The sequence below is a fragment of the Rhinatrema bivittatum genome, chromosome 3 (assembly GCF_901001135.1).
Source record: "Rhinatrema bivittatum chromosome 3, aRhiBiv1.1, whole genome shotgun sequence".
NCBI classification, from domain to species: Eukaryota; Metazoa; Chordata; class Amphibia; order Gymnophiona; family Rhinatrematidae; genus Rhinatrema; species Rhinatrema bivittatum.
The window spans coordinates 15,840,158-15,858,026 of record NC_042617.1 but is presented as its reverse complement, the minus strand read 5'-3'; the positions used below and the strand labels follow the sequence as shown (position 1 = coordinate 15,858,026).

The 17,869-nt window shown below is 47.7% G+C and overlaps 1 protein-coding gene across 1 annotated transcript in view; it reads right to left on the bottom strand.

Annotated features, from left to right (window-relative positions):
- The window catches only part of DNAH8 (dynein axonemal heavy chain 8), a 1,926,251-nt gene that overhangs the window by 167,120 nt on the left and 1,741,262 nt on the right, over positions 1 to 17,869 (bottom strand). The window contains 1 exon segment of the mRNA XM_029592920.1: positions 7,540 to 7,742. Coding sequence (XP_029448780.1) covers positions 7,540 to 7,742 — 203 coding nt within the window.

Below are 17,869 nucleotides of genomic sequence, written 5' to 3'. Positions count from 1 at the left end.
TGGTGATTACTGAACATACAGGCCGATTAAAAAAAAAACTGTGGGAGAGCCGGCGCTCCAAGGCATGGACCTGGGCATTGATGGAAGTGTCCTGGGCACCAATGGAAATGACCCTGGCATCGATGGAAGTGCCCTGGGCGACGATGACATCAACTCGGGTATGGATGGCACCGACGACACAAAGGTGAGCGTCAATGGCATCCATCCGGGCGATGATGGCACCGAGGAAACCCAAGGAAAAATCAGTGCTATGGATGAAAATCATGGATGGCACTGATAGAAATGATGCAGGCACGATGGCATCAGTGTACCGTGGGGGGAGGGGTACCAATGGCATCTAAGAATCTAGGACGGTCTGAAGGGGGTACCGACGGTAGCGATGGGGGCATCGATTGCACAAGGGTACCGAAGAAATTGAAGGACCTGAATCGACAGGGGCCCTGGCGGCAACAGAAACCATGGAAGTCCCTGTCCCACTAGCGCTAATAACCAGGCAGAGTGTCACAGAGGGACACTCGCAGGCTATGTGTGGCTAACTGAAAACATAGGGAGAGGGAAGGCTGCAGTCGGTTGGCAGGCCAAGGAGGTGACAGGAACCGACCGAAAAAAACAGGGCATAGTACTCATCGAGCATCGAATAAACGTATGCGAAGGGAGACCCGTGCAGGGAAAAGTGTTTGTGAAGTAAAAGTTTAAGTATTTCCGTGTGGAAAAAGTGTTAGAATTTCTCACAGAGCTCCTAACCGCTATGCTTACTGCAGAGCGGAAAAAAGAAGACTGAGGGAGACACCTGTGGCTCACAGGGATAATTGCAGGCTGAGCATGCTCAGTGCACTCAGTGTGCCAGTGTCAGTCAAAGCTTTGTAGAAACGTTGACAGAAAAGTTTTCACATATGGGCTCCATCCTGTGATGTCACCCATATGTGAGGACTACCATCCTGCTTGCCCTGAGAGAAAAATTTATATGAGCAATCATGTAAAGCCTATGAGAAATTGCTCACGTGCTCAGCTTAGAGGGAACTATGGCATGCAGATTCTGTGCAGGGATCTATAACAGCTTGGCTTGTTCTGTTTTCCTAATAGCAGATGTACTAGCAACTGTACCTGTTCTACACCCGGGCAGCGAGCCTTTTTATTGGCACATCTGCTTTTGTTTTGAGCCGAATTTCCCTAGAAATTCACTGTAAGAGTGTCCCTTCCACATACACACACCCTCATACAGGCTCTCTCACTCTCTGGCCCATACACACATCCCCTCATATAGGCTCCCTCTCTGAAACCCACAGTCAAGCATCCCGCGCACTCCCCCTCTTACCAACCAAGCTGCCTCTCGCACTTCCCCACACCCCCTCTCCTCTCTCACACACACATTCTCTCTCACCGGCATCCCCCTCCCCTCATATAGGCTCCCTCTCTCTGAAACCCACACTTAAGCATCCCCCCACCCGCCCTCTCTTACCTCCCATGCTCTCTCTCACACCCTCCCCACCCCCTCTCACCAACCATGCTCTCTGTCACCCCCCCTCTCTCACATACACATTCTCTCTCACCGGCATCCCCCCCATGCTCTCTCTCACACCCTCCCCACCCCCCCTCTTACCAACCATGCTCTCTGTCACACCCCCTCTCTCACACACACACCTCCCCTCATATAGGCTCTCTGTCTCCGAAACCCACACTCAAGCATCCCCCACCCAGCCTCTCTTACCTCCCATGCTCTCTCTCACACCATCCCCACCCACCTCTCACCAACCATGCTCTCTGTAACCCCCCTGTCTCACATACACATTCCTTCATACCGGCATCCCCCCATGCTCTCTCTCTCACACCCTCCTGCTCTCTCTCACCCTCCCTGACACACATTCTCCATCACCGGCATGGCGTGGGTCCACCCACCCTCTCTTACCTCCCATGCTCTCTCTCACACCCTCCCCACCCCCCTCTTACCAACCATGCTCTCAGTCACCCCCCCTCTCTCACACACACACATTGTCTCTCACTGGCATCCCCCCCCCAATGCTCTCTCTCACACCCTCCTGCTGTCTCTCACCTTCCCCAACACACATTCTCTCTCACCGGCATCCCCCTCCCCTCATATAGGCTCCCTATCTCTGAAACCCACACTCAAGCATCCCCCCACCCACCCTCTCTTACCTCCCATACTCTCTCTCACAGCCTCCCCACCTCCCGCTCACAACCATGCTCTCTATCACCCCCCCTCTCACACACACATTCTCTCTCACCGGCATCACTCCCATGATCTCTTTCACACCCTCCTGCTCTCTCTCACCCTCCCCGACACACATTCTCTGTCACCGGCATGGTGCGGGTCCACCCACCCTCTCTTACCTCCCATGCTCTCTATCATACCCTCCCCACTCCCCTCTTACCAACCATGCTCTCAGTCACCCCCCCCCCCCCCACACACACACATTTTCTCTCTCTGGCATCCCCTCCATGCTCTCTCTCACACCCTCCCTACCCCCCTCTCACCAACCATGATCTCTGTCACCCCCCCTTTCTCACAAACACATTGTCTCACACTGGCATCCCCCCCCCATGCTCTGTTTCACACCCTCCTGCTCTCTCTCACCCTCCCCTCTCCGACAAACATTATCTCTCACCGGCAAGCCATGGGACCCGTGCACCTTTCACGGCGAAGATGAAGGCCCGGTTCGCGACACATGGGGGCCTTCCATTTTCGGCGAGATCAGAAAATAGCAGTGTAGATCAGAAAATAGCAGCGGAGACCCCGGCATGCCGCGAACGGAGCACGTCCCGTGGCACATGCTCTGTTCACGGCGAAGATGAAGGCCCGGGCCCGTTGATCACAGCACACGGAGGCCTGCCCTTTTCATCGCGAACGGTGCACTGGGCCTTCCTCCTTGCCACAAACAGAGCATGTGCCACGGGACGCGCTCCGTTCGCTGCATGCCAGGGTATCCTCTGGTATATTCTGCCTCTCCGCGATGGCCGCTGTCATTCCTATCTGGCCCGTGTTTGAGCCGCCTGCGCCATCTATCGGCAAACTGGGAAAATCAATGCCACTCGAAATTAGACTGCAAAGTAAGTCTAAAAACCTGGCTTTTTAAACAGGCTTTTTATAAGGAGAACGAAGAAAACAAATGAGCACATAAGTAAGCATCAAGCAATTCGTTTTTAAATTTTTTCTTTCCTATCTCTTAATACATATTAGAGTGTTAAATTTATATAGGAACCGTAAAGAAGTTTTTTCAACCAACATATAAGCAAAATCAACACAAAGCTTTTTATATTATAAAAAACAATGTTACCGTTCACTAATGGCACAACTATAATATGTAATCTATACCAATCAACTTTTAATACTATTTGTGCCTTTTTGTAAACCGTTGTGATGGTGAATTAACTTAATGATGGTATAGAAAAGATTTCAAATATAAATAAATAAGTAGATAAATAAATAAATATTATAGCGCCATCTATCAGCGGGCTGCAGAACATCCGCGATCACTGATGAACTCACTCCAAGCCCGATATATTATGGATTGGTGTTTTAAGGTCTGATGTAATATTAGCAGGGCTGACTTTTCATAGATAGAGTTATTACTGTTTGAGTGCTGGCAGTTAGTGCTGTTTTCTTATGGGGAGTTTACTATATTTCAATTCAGTTTACTCAAAGCTTTCTGAAGGCCAAGCCCACACCAAATACTCTTTACAATAAGCTATAATACCATATGGCTGCAGGTGGCTTTTTTGCAGCGTTTTCTGGTTGGTGCCATAGTAGTGCATGTAAATAATATACATGTTGTATGTGATATTTTTACCTTAGTGGCTCTCCCTTATCTCAGCCAGGGCTTAAGTTTTTCTTTTTCTAAGCACAGGGAAAAATATGGATAACTTCTTGTCCCTTATCCTCTGGAATAGGTAAGCAAAGTCAAGCCTAGGGAGCCATTAAAACATAGAAACATAGAAATGATGGCAGAAAAAGACCAATCGGCCTGTCTAGTCTGCCCAGCAAGCTCCCACACTTATTTTCCCATACTTATCTGTTTCACTAACCACCAACTTCAGGGCTCTTGTTGGTAACTGTTTGATTCAAATTTCCTGCCCTCCCCTGCCATTCATTCAGAGAGTAATGTTGGAGTTGCATCAAAGGTGAGCAAAAGGCTTAATGGTTAGACTGTGTAGCCTGCAGTCAATGGGAATGCACTGGAATGGTGTGAGATTGGCAGAGAAGTGGAGGCAAGCGACAAGCACAGGAAGGGAGAGAGTGAGCCAGGAGGAAGTACCTGTGCACTGTTGGGGAGGTTTCTGCCTGAGGTGACTGGACTGAGCTGTGAGAGGAGCAGTTAGCTGTAGAACCAGCAAGTTTCAGATTGGAAAAGGAGGAGATTGCTGCAGAATAAGAAAGCGCTGGCAACAAGGAAGAACTTTAAACTGTGATGCAGTAGTGCTGGGGTGGGGACACGCACTGTATGAGCACATAAGCAGCAGCACAACAGTAGCATGTTAGAGAGAGTGCATGTCTGTGTCACACAGAGAGTGACATATACCTATATACATATACTTCAGCCCTAATTTTCAAAGGGCCATGCGTGCAAATACCGGCAGTTACATGTGTGACCAGGCATTTTCTAAAAGGCCCAGCCATACGCGTAACCACTGATGCGCGCACAAGTGCCGGACCCTGAAAAAGAGGCGGGCCAGGAGCTGTAATCTGGGTGGGGAGAGGTGGGGCGGGACAGAGGCTGGCCGGGATAGCGGCCATTAGCTGCCGTTCCGGGGAAGCGCGCGCTGGCAGCCGGCTGGCGCGCAGAGATTACTGGTGTTCCAGAGAAGCAGTAAGTAATAAAATAAAACATTTGGGGAAAGGTAGGTTAGGTTTAGGGGATGGGGAGGAGAGGGGAAGAGGGAGGAAGTTTAGGTAGAGGGCTAGGGAAGTTCCCTCCCAGTCTGCTCCTTGATTGGAGCAGACTGGGAGGGAACTGGGGTAGGCCCGATTGCATCACCGCTCATATTTAATGAAAATACTGCCCTTGCATGCATCCCCTCCCGCACGTGCCACCCGCGTATGCGCACCAGATTTTAAAATCCAACGCGCATGTGTGTGCAGCCATCTGATTTTCGCGCACATGTTATAAAATCGTCACGTCTGTGCACATGACGTCACGTCTGTGCACATGACGGTTGCACACTCCTTTTAAAATCAACCCCTTTGTGTCAGAGGGAGAGTGCGTAAGTAGGTGTCTCTCTGACACACACACACTCTTGCTCTCAATGTGCGGGTTTATCTGCGTGTCTGTGAGTAAGTGAGAAAGAGAGTGCATGTCAGTGTATATAAAGTTTCTGCAATCAATAAATCTGTGTGACTGAGCATGTGTGGGTGTCTGACACTGGCTGGCAGTGTAGTTGTCTCATTACTTTCACTAGTTAAGAGCTGCTTGGTTGGCCAGACTAGGATATACTTGTGTGTATGTAACAAATTTGGATGGATGGTATGGGGTCTACAGCTTTCTCTATTTCTTAGTTATTTAGGAAAAATGTATTTTGGAGATATTTAGTCTTAATCTTGCCACTTTTCACGTGGCTTGGTGTGCTTTCGAGAGCTGTTGACACGTGCTGCAGAGAAAGTGCACAAGGGAGTCAGATACCCCGTGGGTCAATTTAGAAAAAAATCCCCCAGGCTGATATTGTCCTGCAATCTGCTCCTGTTGCTCCCTGTCTCTGCCGCTGGGGTATCTGAGAAGCCAGTGAAATGAAGCTCAGTTACTAGTGCCTTTCGTGCCAACCACCCCACACTAAAGTTGGATATTTGAGGTGGCCAAGTGGGGAGAGACAATGAAATGAAGGTAGGACATGAGGAAAGAGATACACTGCAGAGGAAAGAAGAGAGATGAGTAGAAGAGGATGGGATGGGGAAGAGAATAAAGATGTGAAAAAGTGGGACGTGGGTTAGTAGAATAGGGGAAGGGAGAGAAGGAAGAGGAGAGATTGGGAGGGAAGAATGTTAGAAAGAGATGGAAGGGGAAGGAGAGAGATGAGGAGGTTGGTAGTAAAGGAGAGGGAAGGAGAGAGAATAGAGATGATAGAGGAAAGAGCGAAGTGGAGAAAGATGGGAAGGGAGAAGCTGAAAGGAGGGAGGAGGGAGGGAAGATTGAGAGGAGAGATGAGAAGGGTTTGTGGGAGAGGCTATGTCTCAGTGAACCTTGTATCTTCAGATTAATTATCAAAACCTAGGAGGAGTGATGTTGGTGGAAAGGACGTATGGGCCCATGCCCAGGATCTTTTATGCATCTAGCAATGCCCATGTTTTTGGTTATCCAAAGTGATGAAGTTTAGCAATTTGTTTTGCTTAGATACTAACTGAAATTAGAAGATGAGCTTTACTAGTAGACAACACTGATTGCACAGAAAAGTGGTCTCTCTTTATAGCAAACAGGTTAGAAAAAGAGTTTCTTATAAAAGAACTTCACTTTAGAGATGTGAATCGTGTGATCGATCGTCTTAACGATCGATTTTGGCTGGGGGGGGAGGGAATCTGATCGTCGCGGTTTTGTTTTTTTAAAAATCGTTTAAATCATAAATCGGGGGAGGGCGGGAAAACCGGCACACTAAAACAACCCTAAAACCCACCCCGACCCTTTAAAATAAATCCCCCACCCTCCCGAACCCCCCCAAAATGTTTTAAATTACCTGGGGTCCAGTGGGGGGGGGGGGGGGTCCCGGTGTGATCTTCCACTCTCGGGCCATGGCTGCGTTAATAGAAATGGCGCCGGTGCTACCTTTGCCCTGTCATAGGTACAAGACTTGCCAAAAGTCCAGCGGGGGTCCGGGAGCGACCTCCTGCACTCGGGTCGTATTGCCGTATTGCAAAATGGCGCCGGCCGTACAGCCATACGGCCGGCGCCATTTTGCAATATGGCAATACGGCCGGCGCCATTTTGCAATACGGCCCGAGTGCAGGAGGTCGCTCCCGGACCCCCGCTGGACTTTTGGCAAGTTTTGTGGGGGTCAGGAGGCCCCCCCAAGCTGGCCAAAAGTCCCTGGGGGTCCAGCGGGGGTCCGGGAGCGATCTCCTGTGCTCGTGACGTCGGGGGACAGGAACCAAAATGGCGCCGGCGCCATTTCTATTAACGCAGCCGTGGCCCGAGAGTGGAAGATCACACCGGGACCCCCCCACTGGACCCCAGGTAATTTAAAACATTTTGGGGGGGTTCGGGAGGGTGGGGGATTTATTTTAAAGGGTCGGGATGGGTTTTAGGGTTGTTTTAGTGTGCCGGTTTTCCCGCCCTCCCCCTTCCCCTCCCCCTCCCCCGATTTACGATTTTTGACGATAAATCGGGGGAATTCCTATTGTATCGTGCCTCTAACGATTTTTGACGATTTAAAATATATCGGACGATTTTTTAAATCGTCAAAAAATGATTCACATCCCTACTTCACTTCAATGTTCTAAAATCTAATTTGAGATGCAATAATAAATGTGTTCTAATCATAATTTATTATAAAGAGTTGTGTTAGAAGAGGGAACTAATATACTGTATCGTATATACATACCCAATTTCAGTTTTTTAGCCAACGCATCAATCTGATTAGTTGGATCAGATCCCATTGATAAGAAACAGATTAGAGGGGTCCTGGTGTCACTCTCTTCCCAAGTTAGCTCCAGGTTTAAAATGACTGTTTCGGTATATAGTTGTCCTAACGAATCTCCAATGTACATTCTTGCTTGAGAAAGAGTGCGATCTGGGCACCAAGACCTAGAAATGAATAAGTAGAATGTAAAGAAATGATCACCATACAAGAAATTCTGCCTGCTAACACATTTTTTGTTTCATTTTTATTCTGAGTGGGGAGTAGAGCTTTAAGGTGTGAAATCATTTCCAAGATAAGCACTAGTGAAGTGTAGAATATATTTTTAGAAATATCTGTTTGAAATTAGAAACTCATTTGTGACTATTATTATTATACCATTATGCACAATCTGAGAATAGTTTTTCACAGTCTGCAGGTCTCTTGTAAAAGGAAGAACAATAGGAAGTGCTCACAGTGCAAATTAGTTCTGCAAATCTAACATGATATATATTTTTTTACAAGACAGTTATAAAGGACTTATAGAATGGACACTGTGCCTCATAGAAGTTTGCTGAAAAAGATTAGAAACAGGAATATATGGGGAATATACAACTGAATAGGTAATTGGTTAAATAGATGAAAAGGTATACATTTGTTTTAATTTAATCTTTATTATGCTTTTCAAAACATATAAAAGCTCAACTTGATATACGGACGTTGATATGAATTACAGTATAGGTATAAAATAATAGAATACATAAACAGAAATACATTAACTATAATCTTCCATTAATTAGACCACCACTGGGAGAAAAATAGTGAAGGTATAATGGCTATAAATTGATATGTGATCACCAGATTAATGTAACAAGTAGAATGCCAAGAGAGTCAATGTTGGGTCCAATACTATTCGTAATACTGACAAACTTAGGGAGTTATTTTCCAAGCCGCGTTATGGCCTTTTCGCACTTTAAAGCAAAAAACACCTTAACGCGTGGTGCGATGCTAATTTGGAAAAGGGGGTGGAGTTTGGGGCAGGATTTCTGTCTAAGTGGGCTGGCTTTGCAAACTATGAAGCCATATTGCTCAGTTTTAATGCTGGAAATAACTACATCTTTTTTATTTGTGTTAAGCTGTGCAATATGGCTATACTGCACTTTGCAATCTTTTCACAAGAAGCATTTTAGGCTGTTGGATAGAGAGAGAGAACCTAGCTAAAAGGCCCTTATAATAGTTAGATATTATACCTCTATATGAGGCCCGCCTAGTTACTCGAGGTGAGGTTTAGGTAGTAGTGTAGGGGTTAGGGGCCACTTTGACATTCAGAATGAGATGTACGAATAGAACAGTACACTCTTGTGAAGATTTGATATCCTTTGAAGTGAGGAAACTCACGCCAAGATGAGATTTGTAGGTACCTGATGCGCCTTGGGCATGGCGGGTAGGGTCTCTGAATGCTTCTGGTAGTAGAACTGAATGCAGTTTGAGATTCAGGACGAAAATGTTCTCTTTGATACAGGGCATCCTGGTGCATTCGGGTTGTATATTCCCCATATATTCCTGTTTCTAATCTTTTTCAGCAAACTTCTATGAGGCACAGTGTCCATTCTATATGTCCTTTATAACTGTCTTGTAAAAAAAGGATTTATGGACTTGTTTAAATCTGTTTTTGATGACCCTGCTCGAACTTCTGTTGCCTGTTCTGCTTTAGTGGATTTGAAGCAAGGCAGCAGATCTTTGGCTGAATTTGCCATAGAGTTCAAAACTCTTGCGGCAGAACCCCGCTGGGACCCCAGATGTCTCAAGACTCTCTTTTGCAGAGGCCTGGATAACCATTTAAAGGTGTCGCTAGACACCTGACTCGCTGGACAAATTAATAGCCTCGGCCACTTGGATTGATCAATGACTCCGGGAGAAGGTGAAGGAACTCCGGCCTAGGGGGTTACCCGGGTTGAAACAGGCCAGAGTTGTCTTTACACCTCGGAAGGTTCCAGTAGTCCCTGCTGCCAATACAGATGAACCTATGCAACTTGGTCGTGGACACTTGACTTCAAAGAAGAGAAGATTTCAGAAGAAGCGTGGCCTTTGCATGTACTGTGGTCAACCCAGCCATGATGTTTCTACATGCTCCATTTGTCCGGGAAACGGACGGGCCTAAGTCCTGCAGGAGGACTATTCTGAGGCCATACCGTGACATCTCCTCCGCTCTCTCTCCCAGTCTCTTTGACCTACAGACCGATCATGGTTCAGACTCCTCCCTGGTGGACTCAGGGGCAGGAGGCAGCTTCATTCTCAGACGTCTAGTGGAATACCTGAAGATTCCCCTCATCAAGTTGAAAGATCCACAACAATAAAGATTGAATTCTCATTGCCCCAGCATGGGCACGACAACTGTGATACAGCTACCTAGTTCAACTATCGACACGCAAACCCATCCCCCTGGGCAATAGCCCTCAACTGCTTACCCAAGAAGGAGGATCACTGCTTCACCCACTTCATTCATCACTGAATCTCACTGCGTGGAGGCTGAAAGGCTCATATTCCAAAGCCTAAACATTTCTCTTCAATTTCAAGATATTCTGGTCTCCTCCAGAAAACCAACAACTAGACTCAGTTACCAACGAAAATGGTCACGTTATGCTTCATGGTGTTCGGCCGAAGGAACAGATCCTCGCACCTGTCCATCAGTTCGCCTCCTGGATTATCTCCATCTGCTCTACAGGGAAGGCCTCACCACTGCCTTGCTTCGAGTACATCACAGCACTATAGCAGCTTAGCATACTTCTCTCAACGGGGAACCTATCTCTTGTCATTCACTTGTCTCCAGGTTCATGAAAGGTGTCCTACATTTATGGCCTCCGATTCGTAAACCTCCAGTACTGTGGGATATCAACATTATGTTGGAACAACTCATTTTACCACCCTTTGAACCATTGGACACTTGTCATCCCAGGTACCTTTCCTGGAGATTACTCTTCCTAGTCGCCCTCACCTCTGCAAGGCCCATCAGTGAGCTGCAAGCCTTAGTTCACTATCCACCTTACCTTGAGTTTTACCATGATAAAGTTACACTGCGTACGCATCCTCACTTCCAACCAAAAGTGGTCTCTGTTTTCCACATCAACCAGACCATGCCCTCCTGACTTTCTACCCAAAACCTCATGCAAATGAGGTTTTGGGTAGAAACCTCATTTGCATGCAAATGAGGTTTAGTGAAGACTCCATTCATTAGACTGTAAGCGAACACTAGCCTACTATAAAAAGCACACTGATTCTGCCAACAGAGCCTCTCAACTCTTTCTCTCCTTCAACCCCTGAGTCCACTAGGGCAAGAGTCTGATACTCTAAGGGTCTGTAGATCAAAGATACAGGAAGAGAGAGCGGAGGAGAGGGAGCAGTAAGACCTAAGAAGAGTCCTCCTTCAGGACTTAAGTCTGCCAGTTTCCCGGACATATAGGGCATGTTTGAACAGCATAGCCAGCTTGTCCACAATACATGCACAGCCCCAATTTCTTCCATGTTCTTCTCTCTTTAGCTGTCAGATGGCTGTGGCCTAATTGCATTGGTTCTTCTTCGCCAGCAACTGGACCCGGGGGAACAGGCCTGGGTGTGGACTTAACTCGAGTTTCACCCTGAAAAGGTCTTCTGGGAGTCTTGTCTCTTGAACCTTGTCACAAAGTCGGTGATCAATCCTTGTTGCCAACTTCACTAGTTCAGCCAAGGTCTCAGGCATTTCACAAGCAGCGAGCTCGTCCTTCAGACGAGAGTTCAGTCCTTCAAAGAAGAGGGTCCTAGGCCATTTAGGGTCCCAATGTAATTCAGATGCCAGTGTCTTGAATTCAATAGCAAAGTCAGCTAAAGGTTTATTACCTTGCTTCAGGTGAACCAAAGAAGATCCTGCAGTGGTATACCGGGCAGGGTCATCAAAAACTGATTTGAACAGCTTGAGGAATCCTTCAATGTCATGGAGAATAGGATCCTCACCCTCCCACAGTGAAGAGGCCCAAGTCAACGCTTTTCTGTCCAGATAAGACAAGATATAGGTGGCCTTGGCATAAGCTGAGGGGAAATGGCTAGGTTGCAGGGCAAAGTGCATGCAACACTGATTAATAAAATTTCTGCATCTCCAAACTTCCCCTGAGAAGCGGGTAGGAACAAATAGAGGTACAATAGTCTTGACAGTCATTTCTGGCGGTGTAGCTTCTTTACCTGTGGTGGTAGGTAAATTTATCTGTGTGTGCAGCAAGTTGAATGTAGTAGTCAAACTCTCCAGCACACTCTGCTGTTCAGAGATTCACTGGGCCAGGCCTGGAATGGCCTTCAATGCGGTGAGCTGAGCCGAATCCATGGAGTTAGCAAACTGTTATGGTTAAGTGGTGTTTGGGTGGATTCTCAGGTACTGTGACAGATGACCATGCCCACGGTGAGAAGCCCTGTGATGCGCCACAGTACTGAGCTAGACGCAGGATGCACAAACACATTGTTAGTTCTTTATTGTACAGCTTGAAGTATACCACCAGAGGTGGCAGTAGTGAGGTAGTCTGGATGTAGCAGTCTCAGGACCCTCAGCAGAGGGAACCCTTCTCACCCCGTTTGTATAGGGAAATTCTGGTGTAGGTTTCCCAGCAAGGCAGTACTGTAGATGAGATAGACTGAGAGTTAGAATACTCACTAGATGGTTGCTGTAGGTATGCAATTCCACCAGGTTGAAGAAGATGGTACAGGCACTGAGGCAGGGAGAGCAGGCCCTTGAGGAGCGAGTACCTGATCCCTGTAAGGCACCTGAAATAAAGCAGAGGGCCCCCGAGGAGCGGGTAATCAGGTTAGCAATACCCCGAAGGGCAGAGAGAGAGCTTCAGCGGCAGCAAGGAAGTGGCAGAGTAGCTTAGACCAGCCGAGACCAATCCGTTGCTAGCTCAACGAGCTAGCAAATTAGTACAGGCTATATACCTGGATGGCGTGACGTCAGTAGAGGGGAATGCCCCAGAGGTATGCGCCAATGCTGGAATAGACGTGGGTGGGCTGCTCGCACGCACCCTAGTAGGCTCTTGGGAAGAGCATGGCAGGAGGCAGCACCATAGCCGTTCCAGGGATGCCGGAGAGGTCGGCTTGTAGACGCGGTGGTAGCTATTTTCCCAAGGTAAGCAGGAGGAGCCGTGAACAAGGTGGGGCAAACAGGGCAAAGCTGTCTAGCACCGATGGACACAACAGTTGTGAGCCCATTCTAGGATCTCGACAGCTTCTCTGCAAAGGCTCCATGAAACTGACCCTCCTTTATTTATGTAAAACATTGTAACCTGGTTGTCTGTATGGATCATGATTACCTGACCTCAGAGGGCCAGCTTGAAGGTATGAAGAGCACTGCAGATGGTGCGAAGTTCCAGGAGGTTTTTGTGTTGGCCCCATTCTCATTGGGACCATAACCCTTGAGTTTGTAGTCTGGTGAGATGGGCTCCCCAACCCGTGGGGAAGCATCTGTGGTGAGCACTGTCTGATGTCGAGGGGATCATAGAGGTGAGCCCGTCGTCAGCGCCGGTGGTGTTAGCCACCACTGTAGGTCTAACTTCATGCTGGCTGTGAGAGCAATAGGAGTGGACAGTGGACTGAGGAACTGAGTCCATTGAGTCTTCAAGCCCCATTGTAAACGATGTAATTGTAGTCACGTGACGACATAGATGGACGCTGCCATGTGTCCCAGAATGGTGAGAATTTGGTGGGCTGGCGCTGATGTAATCTCTAAGAGGCGATTGGCCAGTGTGGTTAGAGCAAGTGCTCGAGGCTGAGGCAGGAAGGCTTTGTCTTGAATGGTGTTGTTGTGGGCTATGATGAATTGCAAGGTTTGAGTAGGTTGCAAATTTGATTTCTCGTAGTTTTTCAGAAGGCCCAGATTGTCTAGCCAACATATTGTATGAAGTAAATTGTCTTGCAGGGCAGACTGTTGGGAGATACCAGAAGCCAGTCGTCCAGGTAAGGAAATATCTGAACCCCCTGTCGACAGAGGTGTACCACCTCTACTGCGAGAAATTTTGTGAAGACTCTGGGGCTGGAGGAGAGGCCGAATGGAAGAACTTTGTACTGAAAGTGTCTCTCGTTCACCTGGAAACTGAAGTAATGCCAGGATTTGGGGTGCATTGGTATATGGCATATGCATCCTTTAAATCCAGTGAACATATCCAATCTCTGGGTCGAAGGAAGAGAAGAATGGACTTGAGGGAAGTCATGTAGAATTTTTCTCTCTGCAGGTATTTGTTGAGAGAGCGCAGATCCAGGATTGGTCATAGCCCCCCAGATTTCTTGGGAATGAGGAAGTATTGTGACTAGAATCCCTGTTGAAGTTGGAATGGAGTCAACTCCCATATGCACTTTTGTTGAAGAAGCTGGTTGATTTCTTGAAGAAGAGGTCCCCGATGTGCAGTATGATATTTTTGAGGAACTAGGTGCGGCAGAGATGGGAGAGATAGAAAATTTAGAGAATAACCTTCCTTTATTATGGTTAGGACCCAATGGTCAGATGTTATGCTGTTCCAGGCTGAGAGAAAATGGGAAAGTCTGCCCCCTATGGTCGGTGCCAGAAGTAGTGGTAACGACAGTCCTAAAACCCTTGCTGGTGTTTAGGAGGATGCGGATCCGCCGGTTGGCGAGGTGCGTGAGGGCGATGGCATGGCTTGTGTTGTTGATAAGGCTACTGGCGGCTGGGCTGGTAGGGTGGAGGCCAGTAAGATGAGTATGGACTATAAGTGCGTCGAGGGTAACTGGACTTTCGGTACGAGGCAAAATGGCATCAAGACGATGGACCTTCGGACGGGGAGATCAAGGACAAGACTGCCACTTTTTGTTCTTTACGTTTTGCACTGTTTCCATAAGCCTGTCACTGAAAAGATTGTCTGGGTGGCAGGGGAGATTTGCCAGCTTCTCGTGCACATCATCTCTGATGGCACTCGCCCTTAGCCACGCTAATTGTCTCGCTGCTATGGCATTAGCAGTAGTCTTCGCCGATGTCTTGAAACCTTCATAGATTGAACGAAGGAGGTGTCGAAGACCTTCTTTTATATCGTGGAATTCTTGAAGGAGACGGGCTTCTGAAGATCCCTCCTATAATAGGGGCTTTAGGAATTGAAGACATTCAAATAAATATTGTTTGATGTAGAACTGATGGTTCTTTATTTTGGCATTTAACATGCCCGACTGGAATGCCTTCTTTCCAAAATCGTCGAGGTATTTGCCATCTCTTCCTGGGGGGGGGGGGGGGGTGTTCGAAAGAAGCCTCGACTTTTTCGCATTGCTGATTCGACCATGGGAAGCTGGACTGTCACATAAAAAGGTGAGTCTCGCATCCGATATTTAAGGTCAGTTTTTCTTGAGGTTGGCATAGTGGAGAAGGGGAATTCCCATGACTTTTCCATTACGGAGTCTAGCACTGAGTGTGACGGTAGTGCTGTAGGTTCAGCTGGGCTATCGAAGAATTTAAGAATTCCCAGCTTTTCTTGCCTTGGATCTGGGATTTTCTTGGTCCACTTTCTCCAAAAATTGTGAATAAGATAGCTTTTCCGGGGAGGGGGGGGAGGAATACCGGTTCTGGTGTGATTTCTGCTAGGTCCGATGGATAACCCATCGAGGACCATGACGAGCAGGATGAGTGGGGAGAGTCTTCTACTGGAGGTGAGGGTTTCTGGGGTTGATCTTTTGGTGAAAGGCCCGGAGTAGGGGAACTCCCAGGTGACAATGGAGCCTCGGAGCACTTGTCAGATGGTGGTTGATGTTGCTGTTCCACTGACATCAGAAATTGTGTCAAGATCATTGAGATCTGAGATACTGCTTGGGAGGCCAAGCCCAATGTAGGGGCATTGGGAATCCTGATGGGGTAGTGCCACGAGGAGAATGTCATTATCCAGCCCCCTGGGTTGAGCTATGTCAATCGGTGGGCGTATGACCTTCTCATAGAGCGGATCCTGAAGACTGGATCCCCCGGGGCAGTGTGAAGCCATCGAGAGACCTGAAAAAACCTCTGAAGAGGCTGAGGAACTTCTTTAGAGTCTTGGAGGAGATGGACCATCATCCAAATCCACAATTAGTAGTGGAGAAGGTTCCCTTGGCCTTTATGTCCAGTCCAGTCTTAGGTTGTTTGGCAGTAGGCTGTATCAGCAGCGTCGGTGTGAAAGGCACTGTTTCGGGTTGAGTCGAAGAGGGCCATGGAGGAGTCAGCAGTGTGTCGATGGAACCCAACTTCGATGCAATTTCTTCCATGCGTCAGTGCGTTGATACCTCGGAGTGCCGACGATCACTCAATGCGTCGGTACGTCAATGCTTCGTAGTTGCGTCGGTACGTTGATGCTTTTTAGGTGCGTTGGTATTTCAATGCGCCGATGCCTTCGACGCAGCGTGCAGCTGCAGCGCTGGCGGCCCATCTCCCGTGCCGGGCATCGATCCCAATCTGGTTTGCTTCGACGTCGAATGTGTTGGACTGGGAGGGTCTGCGGAAGTGGCCCTGCAATGGGAGGGGGTCTTTGGCTTCCTATGTGGTCTTGGACATGATCTGGTGAAAATTTCAGAGGGGGCATAACAGCCTGATGGATCTCATCTGAGCTGAGCTATTCAGGCAGCTCTTTGGCGTTTTGCCCATGGGAACATGTGTCCGCATTCCCTGCAACTTGCCTGATCATGGTTGGGACACAAACAGATGTAGCAGCATTTGTGCCCATCTGTGACAGACATTATTTTACTACAGGAACAGAACTTAAAGCCTGGTGGACGAAGCATCTAAAGTCTGTTTAGGTTTCTCTGTGGTGAGCTGCTGTTTTTCTGTACTTTTTTCTGTCAAAAACACTTTTCTTCTCACAGAGGAGGAGAGCTCCACGTGCAGTCAGTCGCGTGGAAAAAAGCGGACTAAGGAGACTCAGGGAAACGCGGGAAGATATAAGAAGGAACACCTTAGAGAGCTCCGCCACCTAGTGGCACGGAGGATGTACCCAGACAGCATGGCTAATTCATGCTGCTTATCTACGGGAAAAATGCCTTTGAAAAGCATACTGCTGTGTCGCAGTAAACCAAGATTCCAGCAGTTAATTCAGTTTAATTGAAGATATTGCTGTGTTACTCAGTTTTGTAAATTTTTATCGGATGCTACTGGAAAATTTGAAATACATGATTCTCTTTGATTGAGTATACAGGCCAGATAAAACTGCTTTAACCTCTCAAATTTCTATGTTAAAAGCTTCTTTGGACTAAGCTAGAGCTATTGGAAAAGAATTCCAGATATAAGAATTTATGATTTTGGAATTTTCCTAGAGCAAGGCTTATTTCTCCATATAAGTTGTTTAATGAGGTTTTAAAGATTCCATCAGAGCAATTGCAACCTTTGTGTAAGGTTTTCGATCTACCCTCAAAGAAACAACTGCAACTCAGAAGGGCCAAGATGAACCACTTCTCTTTGTAGATAGTTAAATGTTTTAGTTCTTCTATATTCATCTCAAGAGGAGATTATATTAAGAGGAACTTTAATTGTTACATTTGCTTGGGAGATGGACAGAGACTTGGTCTCAAAATATTTCTTTAGAAATCATACATCTTTGTTCTTTGATCAAAAAGTTATTATTTTCTTTGATCTGTTGAAGTCTATTCAAGCTACGAGGAAAGGCTTTTGGACTCTCAGAAAACAAGTAATGAAGAAGGGAGCTAATTTTTTTACTTAAATTGCTATGCAAATATGAAATTTGTTATATTAAGGATAAATATGTTTACTATGATCTGGAGCCTCTTAAGTGTTTTTTTGCAAGAGAAATCCAGACAGTTGGCTTAGGTTTCAGTGGAGAGTTTTTAAAATGTTTTTGTCATATTGTTGACTTAGGGGCGGATTTTAAGAGCCCTGCTCGTCTAAATCCGCCTAAATCCGGGCGGATTTAGGTGAGAGGGCCCTGCGCGCCGGTGCGCCTATTTTACATAGGCCTACTGGCGCGCGCAGAGCCCCGGGACTCGCGTAAGTCCCGGGGTTTCAGAGGGGGGCGTGTCGGGGGCGGGCCCGATCCGCGCGGCATTTTCGGGGCGTGTCGGGAGCGTTTCGGGGGCGGGCCCGGGGGCATGGCCGCGCCCTACAGACCCGCCCCCAGGTTGCGTCCCAGCGCGCTAGCGGCCCGCTGGCGCGTGGGGATTTACGTCTCCCTCCGGGAGGCGTAAATCCCCCGACAAAGGTAAGGGGGGGTTTAGACAGGGCCGGGCGGGTGGGTTAGGTAGAGGAAGGGAGGGGAAGGTGAGGGGAGGGCGTTAGAGAATTCCCTCCGAGGCCGCTCCGATTTCGGAGCGGCCTCGGAGGGAACGG